The 11,569-nt window shown below is 41.7% G+C and overlaps 1 protein-coding gene across 1 annotated transcript in view; it reads left to right on the top strand.

Moving 5' to 3' along the window:
- The first annotated feature begins 7,318 nt into the window (after positions 1-7,318).
- Positions 7,319-11,569, top strand: part of LOC110590217 (zinc finger protein 383-like) — a 34,056-nt gene continuing 29,805 nt past the window's right edge. Inside the window, exon 1 of the mRNA XM_044911379.1 lies at positions 7,319-7,374. Coding sequence (XP_044767314.1) covers positions 7,319-7,374 — 56 coding nt within the window. The remainder of the gene's footprint in view (positions 7,375-11,569) is intronic.

The raw sequence follows: 11,569 nt of genomic DNA, 5'->3' as shown, positions 1-11,569 counted from the left end.
ATACTTGTCTCCTTTTTCTATTTTTTATTTCTGAAATAATCTATGGATGTCTTATACTTACAAAATTTTATTATTTTTTATTTATTTATTTATTTTTAAAGATTTTATTTATTTGACACAGAGAGAGACAGCGAGAGCAGGAACACAGCAGGGGGAGTGGGAGAGGGAGAAGCAGGCTTCCTGCCAAGCGGGGAGCCCGATGTGGGACTCGATCCCAGGACCCTGGGATCATGACCTGAGCCGAAGGCAGACGCCTAACGACTGAGCCACCCAGGCACAAAATTTTAAACATTGCAGATAAACTAAACTCCCGTTTGCCTATTTCCCTTTCCCTAGTTTCTCCCCTGAATTTACCACTGTTGGCAGTTGTGTTGATTTCATCCTCAATAAAAGGGTAACTTAGACGAGAATCGAATCAGTATTCAGATATTTTGGCTACCCAGTGTGTTCTCTTATCAGTCAGATAATGTGTTCTATATTATACTTTTTGTAATAAACCTCATTATGCTGTGACAGTTGTGATCTCCACCATCCCATAGAACTTTATATACACTTTCTCTCTGGTATAAATGTTATGATCAGCATAAAGATTGAATTCTCTAGGAAGAGCTTACTACATCTTAACATCTTTATTTTGGTTTTAAGTTTTTTCTTTTCCAGTATGGAGTGTCTCTTATGGTTAAACACCATTCCATAAATAAAATAGATGAAGAAAATACTAACACTAAACAATTCACTAGTTACATTCATGCATTCATAACTCATTTACTCCTCATTATACACCGATGACAGTTATCTTAGTCATCCCATTTTGCCATACTTGAAGTGAAATACATAAGTTTGAAAGCAGTATTATGTTTCTACTTAATATGTATATTAATCTTCATATCTATATATAGATATATACATTGTATGTATAGTGTTTGTGTGTGTGTGTTTAATTGCATTTAAAAAGGCTCTTGAAAGAAGGGGTGGGGCAGAGTCCCAAACAGACTCCAACAAAGGGCTCGATAACACAACCCTGAAATTGGAACCTGAGCTGAAACCAAGAGTTGGATGCTTAACTGTCTGCATCAACCAGGCACCCCACAAATAGTGTTTCTTAAAAGATTAACAATGTAGCAATTTTGGCAAAAAAAAGATAAGCATTAGGACTGAGAAATTGATGTTACTACAAATTATAGATTTTATGGGTAAGAGATACACTCTTTTTGCTAATAATTTCAGAAAAGTAAAATGCATGATATTCTTCAAAAACAAATCTCCAGAACTCAGTCAAGAGAATATGAACATCCACTAGTTCAATAAAAACTAAATAAATTGCCCATAGCTAAAGAAACCACCTGATCTTTTTTTTAAGTTTTTATTTAAACTCTAGTTAGTGGGGCGCCTGGGTGGCTCAGTCGTTAAGCGTCTGCCTTCGGCTCAGGTCATGATCCCAGGGTCCTGGGATCAAGCCCCGCGTTGGGCTCCCTGCTCCGAGGGAAGCCTGCTTCTCCCTCTCCCACTCCCCCTGCTTGTGTTCCCTCTCTTGCTGTCTCTCTCTCTGTCAAATAAATAAATAAAAATCTTAAAAAAAAATAAATTCCAGTTAGTTACATATAGTGTAATATTAGCTTCAGGTGTACAATTTAGTGATTCATCACTTATATACAATACCCAGTGCTCCTCACAAGTGCCCTCTTTAATCCCCATCACCTATTTAACACATCCCCCCACCCACCTCTCCTCTGGTAACCATCTGTTTATTCTCTATAGTCGAGAGTCTATTTCTTGGTTTTCCTCTCTCCTTTTTTCCCTATGCTTCTTTGGTTTCTTAAATTCCACGTATGAGTGAAATCATATGGTATTTGTCTTTCTCTGACATTTCACTTAGCATGCTACTCTCTAGCTCCAACCACATCATTGCAAATGGCAAGGTTTCATTCTTTTTCATGGCTGAGTAATATTCCATTATTTATATTTTTATATATATTAATATATAAGTGATATACATATATCACTTCTTCTTTATCCATTCATCAGTCGATTTGGGCTCTTTCCATAATTTGGCTATTTCGATAATGCTGCTATAAACGTAGGGGTGCATGTATCCTTTCAATTTATATTCTTTGGGTAAATACCTACCAGTGCAATTGCTAGATCATAGGGTAGCTCTATTTTTAACTTTTTAAAAAGATTTTTTTTATTTATTTGAGAGATAGGGAGAGAGCATGAGTGGGGAAGGAGGGGGAGAGGGAGAAGGAGAAGTAGACTCCCTGTTGAGCAGAAAGCCCAATGCGGAGCTCGATCTCAGGACCCTGAGATCATGACCTGAGCTGAAGGCAGATGCTTAACCAACTGAGCTACCCAGGTGCCCCTCTTTTTAACTTTTTGAGGAACCTCCATACTGTTTTTCAGAGGGGCTGCACTAGTCTGCATTCCCACCAACAGTGTAAGAGTGTTCCCCTTTCTCCACATCCTCACCAACACCTGTTGTTTCTTGTGTTGTTGATTTTAGCCATTCTGATAGGTGTGAGGTGATATTTCATCGTAGTTTTGATTTGTATTTCCCTGATGATGAGTGTTGTTGAGCATCTTTTCATGTGTCTGTTGGCCATCTGTATGGCTTCTTTGGAAAAATGTCTATTCATGTCTTCTGCCCATTTTTAAAATCGGATAATTCGGTTTTTTGGCTGTTGAGTTGTTTAAGTTCTTTATATATTTTGGAAACTAACCCTTTATTGGGTATGTCATTTGCAATTATCTTCTCCCATTCCATAGGTTGCCTTTTAGTTTTCTTGATTGTTTCCTTCGCTGTGCAGAAGCTTTTTACGGTTGATGAAGTTCTAATCATTTATTTTTACTTTTGTTTCCCTTGCCTCAGGAGACATATCTAGTACCTGATTTTTTTTTTAAGATTTATTTTTTTTTATTTTAGAGAGAGATAGAGAGCACACACAAGCAGGGGTAGGGGCAGAGGGAGAGAGAGAAGCAGACTCCCCACTGAGTAGGGAGCCTGACACAGGGTTCACTCTCAGGACTCTGAGATCATGACCTGAGCCAAAATCAACAGTCCGATGCTTAACCAAGTGAGCCACCCAGGTGCCCTGTACCTGAACTTTTTTATAGGTAAAATTCCCAAAATTTTGAGGAGCTCCTCCTAGTTTATCTAAACATCAAGCTTGACATTTAATTTTATGATTCTTGCATAACCTTGATTTTACATTTAAAGGGCAAGACAAAACTTCCGGTAACAAATATGAATATTTGTGTAACATCCTGAATAAATTGGTCATTTCAATTCACAGATCTATTCAGGAAAATCTAGGTGATTGTTCATTCCAAAAAAGTTGAACAATATTTCTATACTTTAATAAAGTCCAAAAGGTTCTTTTTAAAAGTGTTGATCCAGGGGCGCCTGGGTGGCTCAGTCATTGAACGTCTGCCTTCGGCTCAGGTCATGGTCCCCGGGTCCTGGGATCAAGCCCGACATCGGGCTCCCTGCTTGGCAGGAAGCCTGCTTCTCCCTCTCCCACTCCCCCTGCTAGTGTTTCCTCTCTCACTGTGTCTCTCTCTGTCAAATAAATAAAATCTTTAAAAAAAAAAGCGTTGACCCATTTGGTATAATTTTGTTTTTACATCATACATTTTCTTTGGGGCACTTGGCTGGCTCAGTTGGTGGAGCATGTGGCTCTTGATCTTGGGTTGATGAGTTTGCACCCCATGTTGGGTATAGGGATTGTAAAGTTTCATTTAGCATTTATTTAGTTCAGGTTTCCTGCTAGTCAATTATCTCAGCTTTTCTTTGTCAAAATAAGTACTTAATCTTAATTTTTGGAAGATATTTTTGGGGCATAAAATTCTCAGTTGACAGAATATATATATGGTCTCTAGTGGTTCTGTTTTACTGGAGAACCCTGTTTTACATCCAAGCTGTAAACATCTTTGTGGGGACATTGTCTTGCCTTCCACATGCTGCCAGTTTTGCAAAGTGGCTGTAGTATGTTGCATTCCCACTAGCAATGTATGAGAATTCTATTTGGTTCATATCCTCATCAACAATTGATAATGTCTTTTCAATTTTATTTATTTTTCTTTTTTAAATATTGTATTTATTTATTTGGTTGGGGGGAACTGCTGAGCAGGGAGCCTGCACAGGGCTCAATCCCAGGACCTGATCATGACCTGAGCTGAAGGCAGATGCTTAACTGACTGAGCCACCCAGGTGCCCCTGTCTTTTCAATTTTAACTATTTTACTAGGTATGTAGTAGATTAAATTGCAGTTTTAATTTGCATTTCTCTGAGAAGTACTGACCTTTAGCATCCTTTCCTATGCCATTTAAATATACTCTTTAGTGAAGTGTCTGTGCAAGCCTGTTGCCCGCTTTTATTGGGTTGTTTGTCACCTTTTTCTCATTGATTTGTAGGAGAGTTGTTTTTATATTTATAATACAAGTCTATAATGTATTACAAAGGCCTTTTTCAAGTCTGTGGTTTATCTTTTCACTCTCTTCATTGTGTCATTTGATGAATGATATTTCTTAATTTTAATGAAGTCCTACTTACTTTTTCTTTTATGGATTTGTAAACCATAATAGGACATACTTATTATGTTCTGTTTAATAAATCTTTCCTTTTCCCAACAACATGAAGATGTTTTTCTACATATGTATTCTTTTAAAGTTATATTATCTTAATTTTACAGCTAAGTGAAAACTTCACATTAGGCATTTTGTCAAAGAAAATCTTGCATTAATTTTGTGTACTATGTAAGGTAAGGATAAAGATTCTTTTTTTCCCTTGTGGATGTCTAATTGTTCCAGCACCATTTACTGAAAAGACTATCCTTTCTCCATTGAGTTAATGTTGTATTTTTCTAAAAAGTGGCTATCTTTTTATTTTTTTTTTATTTCATTCCCTTTGTCCATGTTTTATCCTTGTACAAATACAACACTGTTCTGATTACCATAGCTGCAGTAAGTAGAATTCTAAGAAGGACCCCATGATAAACACTCCCCGCTGTTACTTCTTTGATAATGTTATAATACATGGCAAAAGAGATTTTGTGAATGTATTTAAAGTGATTAATCAGAGGCCTTAAGATAGTTTATTTGGGTTGGCCTCACCTAATCTAACATGAGCCCTTTAAAAACAGTGTTTTCTCTGACTACTAGCAAAAAAGGAAGTCAGAGAGATGTGTTCTAGCTGGCCTGAAAGAAAGCAAACATACATGTTGTGAATTGCCTGTGGGGGCCATTTGGAAAATATCTGAGAGTGGTCTCCAGCTCACAGCCTAAGGAAATAGGGACTTCAGTCGCGCAACACAAGGAACTGAAATCTGCCAAAAAGAATGAGCTTGGAAGTAGATTTTTCTCCAGATCCACTAAGTGAGAACTAAGGCCAGTTAACACCTGGATTAAGCCAAAGGGGCCAGGTGACTGAATGGGGTATCCCCAGTTGCTGAGGAGTCAGTCCTAGACTGCAGCTAAGCAGTTCAATATTTTTTTCAATATTTTTATAATAACTTTTGTTTTGTTTTGTTTTGTTTCAGCTCTATTCTGAGGGGTGAGGTTGGGAAGAAAGCCCCATACTTCACCAGAACCTGAATGGTGATGAGAAACTATCACAAAACAGTCTCCCAATGTCTGACATATAGTGGCATATGGGAGATGATCTTGTAGCAGCTCCTTAATGGCCTCCCTTTCTCTCATGTTTGGGGAGAATCATAAGACATTCTGCCAAGACTCAAATAAGCTATATTTCTAGCCTTTGCCTGCATGGGTACATGCAAGGTGGCCATGTTGCCATGGTGGGGCTGTTCCCTACAACACTACCCTCTGACCTTTCAGTATCCAGCTAAGCATTCTCAGGATTGCACGCTACCCCATGGGCTACTCTAATTAATTTTACAGATAGGGGCTTGGACCAAATATGTTCCGTTGTCTTAAGCAACATAGTGACCACAACTACAACTTCCAATTTGGGGCCAAGTCAGCTAAATATGCCCCAGCTGCTATCAGGATCAACCTTAGAGAGCCGCATTACTTTCTAAGGTGAAAATGGGTTGCTCTGTTTTTTCTTATTCATTGATCAACTGTAGCAAGAAATGTTAGAAATTGCCCATGTATCGGCTGTACTGGCCAGCAGGAAGTCCAGGGCAATACAATCGTCATTACCACTCATCTTAGAGCGTTTAGAACCATCAATAGTCTGAAAAACAAGAAGAGAGTCTGAGAACAGGTTAAAGAAAATCATATCAGTGTCCAGAATGATAGCCTTGTTCTGTCATCTCAAGTGGAGGCTCTTACTTTCTGAAGTTAGTAGTTGTTGCGTTTATCACTTACTGGTCAACAGTTAAGTTGAGGTGATGGTGGCAGTTTGAGATAAATTGGCCAAATGCCAGGCAGGGATAAGAGCTGAGAAGGATCACTGGTCCTTAACTCTACCCAGACCTCAAAGGGTCTAAAGTGCTCTCTCCCCACAGAGAGTTGTGCCTTTTTTTCTACAACTATATGATTGGTCCCCCACCCGTCTCTGCAGCAATCACTTCATTCTTTTTCCAACCTTCCCCATGTCTTACACCACACAACTGGTCCCTGAGTGCCTCTGTGGTTTCTTTGTATACCTTGGACCATCCTAGAACGGCGTCCCCACCCTGATGTGTATGCCAGCAAACATTACCTTAGCAGTCATCACCTCATATTCATGATCATTGTCATCAATATCCATAATTGCCAAATCCAATAAGGACAGCCAGTAGACAAAAGAAGCACTAGGTTAGAGTTTCCCAACCCCCTGTTCTCCAGGGGTAAGTGTGGGAGGAAAAAATGTAGAGCGAGAAGTTGATTATGTGGGTTGAGTTCTTAGAGCCAACTCGACCTCTTCCCTCCTCTTCCTTATAATCAAACATTTTATTTAAAATTCAATTAGCCAACATATAGTACATCATTAGTTTCAGGTGTAGAGTTCATACACATTCTATTTAAATGAAAATTACCATTTTGGGGGAATTGCCACATTTAGAGCCCAAATGGCCTGTCTAAAGTGTGTGCTCCACGGGGAGTGGGGCTTGGCTGTCCGATTATCTTTTCCAATTTCTCTTTCAAGAGTCCATTTCATCTTTCAACAGCACTTGCTGCCTAGGTATGACATGGCCATGAAAGTTCCAATGAATATCCCCCCTTGCTGCCTACTGCTGCATATTTGTTGTTGTTGTTGTAAGGTGGCACTGTTGTCTGACTGGATATGTTTAGGGAATACAAATAGATAACAACATAACACTGTCCATCTAAAACCCCTGAATAGTATGGCTGCCCATGTGCTCTGTGGACAGGGATGGAAGTACTGGACTCTGAAAAGGTGTCTATTGTCATCAACACTCGGCAGTACCCGTAGGTGGAGGGTAGAGAGCCCATATGGTCTATTTTCCAGCACTGGCCAGGTTTGGTATCCTTGGTTATTGGTCCCAGAGTTCTCTCTGCTACTCAGCTGCATAGCTGACAGCCTGGGCATATTTGCTGGGCTTTCTTGACCTCATGTGCTGGAATCACTGTGTCTTATTTTTAGGCTTAGTCACGAATGATAAATTCGCATGCCCTGTGTGATGGTGTGTCCAGGTGGCTATGGTCCTTACCTGGGTCCTTATCTGATTGTCTTGTGGATTCCGTTGATGTTCATCTTTGTAAGGTCCTTTACCCTGGGCATCCACATGGTCACAAACAGGATGTGGGTCTTGTGCAGTCTGCTATCATAACGCTTCATCCCCAAAGAGGCTAAAATTTGATCATTCAGTTGTCCCACTGCCAGGCACCACACCACATTGCCAGTCCATTGGCTACTGCCCATGAATCAGTGAAAATGTCGCAAGGTGCATTTGGGGGAATATTTTCCAGGGGAGCACAACAGCCTACAGCGCCTCCCCTTATGCAGAATTCTCTTTGCCACACACAGTTTTAAGCAGTTTTCTCTGAGGCTGCCCAGTGGCAGTGGTCTACTACATCCCACCTCCCTTTACCTTAGCTGGTAAGTGCATGAACCAGGCCCAGGAATACTCAGGAATGTTAGTGTTCCAAAGCTCGCAAGAAGTCCAAAGTGCTGGGCCAGACACCGCATCTGACACGGCTGCGCCTACAGCGTGACAGGGCCTCTTTTGAGCGATCCGATGCGATGAGTTCAGCAACATTCTCATCCTCGTGTGAGGTATGGAGAGCCTCCAACACCGGAACAAGCCAGCAGATGTTGTGCCTCATTTTTGTTTGCTAGAGGTATTAAGATCAACAGTTTTTCTTTAGCAAGGTCAGGGCTTTTTCTCTGAGCATCAGCCCACACGGTTCCCAAGTGGCTTACTTGCGTGGTTAGCCCAGGTATCTTGTTGGGATGTTAATCTTCCAGCTCTGGTTCATATATTGACTCATCTCATGAAAGGCAGTCTAGGGGCGCCTGAGTGGCTCAGTCGTTAAGCGTCTGCCTTCGGCTCGGGTCATGATCCCGGGGTCCTGGGATGGAGCCCCACATCGGGCTCCCTGCTCGGCGCGAAGCCTGCTTCTCCCTCTCCCACTCCCTCTGCCTGTGTTCCCTCTCTCGCTGTGTCTCTCTCTGTTAAATAAATAAAATCTTTAAAAAGAAAAAAAAAAAAAGAAGAAAGAAAGGCAGTCTACACGCTGTCCTTAGCCCTTTCAGTCAGAATAATGCCATCGATGTAAGGGTACCAAGACATATCTGGTGATATTTCAGCTTTTTTTTTAGGGCTAAGCCTATCCACTAGTGATAAATTATAGAGAGTTTAGGATAACCTATGGCAACATGATAAAATAAAGGTAATTAGAACCTATGAAGGCAAATTGGCGCTAATCTTCAGGAGGCAATGGGATGCTGAGAAAGCATTAGCAATGTCTACAACTGCAAAACAAGACCTTCGGTCTGCATTATGGATTCTATGATTGTTAAATCTGGAACTGCATGTGCCAGTATATTACTGCCACATTGAGCTTGTGGGAGTCCATGGTGACGTGCCAAATAATATCGGCTTTTCCCCCGGTCACTGAGGGCTATTATGTGATATAGTTTCTTTAAACACCTCTGCCTCCATTAGCTATTTTTTTTTTTTAAAGATTTTATTTATTTATTTGACAGAGAGAGACACAGCGAGAGCAGGAACACAAGCAGGGGGAGTGGGAGAGGGAGAAGCAGACTCCCTGCTGAGCAGGGAGCCCGATGTGGGGCTCGATCCCAGGACCCTGGGATCATGACCTGAGCTGTAGGCAGACGCTTAACAACTGAGCCACCCAGGCGCCCTCCATTAGCTATTTGATCATTATAGTGACCTCTGACCCCTTCTACTCCCCTGATCCCCTTCCCTGGTCTCCTGTACGGCTTCACAGTAACTATGTGACTACGCTGGAGAGGTCTCATAGGCTCTGGGTTGTGTCCTTGTGCCACAACCATTATTCTAATTGTGGCATTTCCCCACTGGGAACATCCCTTATGATCGAGAGAATTATTACCTATAATTAACACATCTATTTCCACAATACATTCAGCAATATCAGTCACAACCACCTGAGTTGATACTGGCCCAAAAGAACCCACCTATAAGTTTATACTGTCAATTGGAAAATTATTTCTAAATCCAGTTCAAGTAATTTTTCTGACCATGACCAAGGGCATTTCCTGGCATCATAGTAACTTAGGTTCCAAGTCCATAAGTGCTTCAAATGTTTGGCAGACTTGGTCACTGTCAAGTCCCCAACATACTTTGACTAGTGCATGTGGTTTGGGTCCCTCCTCAGGAAGGACAGACCTTTGCCTTTTTGTTACTCCTTTTTGTTACTCCTTTCCTTTTTGTTCTTTTTTCTTTTTCTTTTTAGAGAGAGAGAGTGTGTGTGCGTGCATGTGCACAAGCATGCACACAAGCAAGCAGTGGAGGGGCAAGGGAGAGGGAGAGAAAGAATCTTTTTTAAGATTTTATTTATTTATTTGAGAGAGAGAGAATGAGAGACAGAGAGCAGGAGAGGGAAGAGGGTCAGAGGGAGAAGCAGACTCCCCGCCGAGCAGGGAGCCCGATGCGGGACTCGATCCCGGGACTCCAGGATCATGACCTGAGCCGAAGGCAGACGCTTAACCATCTGAGCCACCCAGGCGCCCGAGAGAAAGAATCTTAAGCAGGCTCCACACTCAGCACAGAGCCAAAGCAGAACTCCATCTCTTAACCCTGAGATCATGACCTGAGCTGAAATCAAGAGTTGGAGGCTTAACCAAATGAGCCACCCAGGCACCCTTCCTATTTGTTCTTAAAGGGTACGGTAAGGTTTGGAGAGGCAATATTGAAGGCGTTGTATCAACATCAATATGTACAACACAGACCTCTGCAAGGGGATCCTCTTGGTCCTTCTCTTTGTCCACAATAAATGCTAAAGCTGGTTGGGTATCTTTGCCTGTTACAGAAGATATACAAATGTATACAACAGGGGAATTCAAATTAAAACAACCATACACCCACCAGAAAGTTTAAAAAAGAAAAGGCATACAATATTACGTGTGTTAGGATGCAGAACAATTGGAACTATCACACAGAGCTGGTGGAACTGCAATTGGGAAACCACTTCAGAACACAGTTTGGCAGTATCTACTAAAGCTAAATATATGTGTATCCTATGACCCAGCAACGCCCCTCCTAGATATATATGTAACCAAGACGACACGTATACAAAGCAAAAGACTACAAACAAGAATGTTCATGGAGCACTATTCCTAGTAGCCCCAAGCTGAAAACAAGCCAAGTACCGTCAACAATGAGAATAAACAAACTTTATAGATTAATCTCACAAACGAAATATTTGTCAAAAGAAGTCAGACTAAAGGGGGGAAAAGTGTATACACAATATGATAACATTTATGTAAGGTTCAAAATCAGGCAAAACTAATCTATGTTGTTGTAAATCAGATGGAGACTTTACAGGAGGCAGGTAGGGGACTTCTGGGATGCTACACGAGTACACAAAGTCTGAGCAATCTATGGAAATGTATCCAGCTTTACTCTAATGATTTGGACACTTTTTTGTGTGTTGCATTCAAAAACTGTACTTTAAACACCCAACTTATTTTTTATTATTTAAAAAGAAATCGTGAGGGCGCCTGGGTGGCTCAGTTGGTTAAGCGACTGCCTTCGGCTCAGGTCATGATCCCAGGGTCCTGGGATCGAGTCCCACATCGGGCTCCCGGCTCGGCGGGAAGCCTGCTTCTGCCTCTCCCACTCCCCCTGCTTGTGTTCCTGCTCTCGCTGTCTCTGTCTCTGTCAAATAAATAAATAAAATCTTAAAAAAAAGAAATCGTGAAACAGTCTCAGGCATAGGAACACAACCACACCCGAGATGATAAACCGAAGCAAACGCACTCAGACCAGCACTAAAGCGTCACTCTCCCCCTCTCCTTCCCCACAAGCCTGGCTTGCAGTCAGGGCCCAGGCATTCCTCTTCTCGTCAGACTCCGATCGCCCCCAACCCCCGCAGGTCTTCTGGACTCTGCGGCGGCACCTACCGCAGCCTGCTCCAAGCTGCGGCTGAGGGTTCCTGACCGCCCCGCTCCGCC

Source organism: Neomonachus schauinslandi, chromosome 16 (genome assembly GCF_002201575.2).
Source record: "Neomonachus schauinslandi chromosome 16, ASM220157v2, whole genome shotgun sequence".
Lineage (NCBI taxonomy): Eukaryota > Metazoa > Chordata > Mammalia > Carnivora > Phocidae > Neomonachus > Neomonachus schauinslandi.
This window is presented reverse-complemented; position numbering and strand designations above follow the sequence as displayed.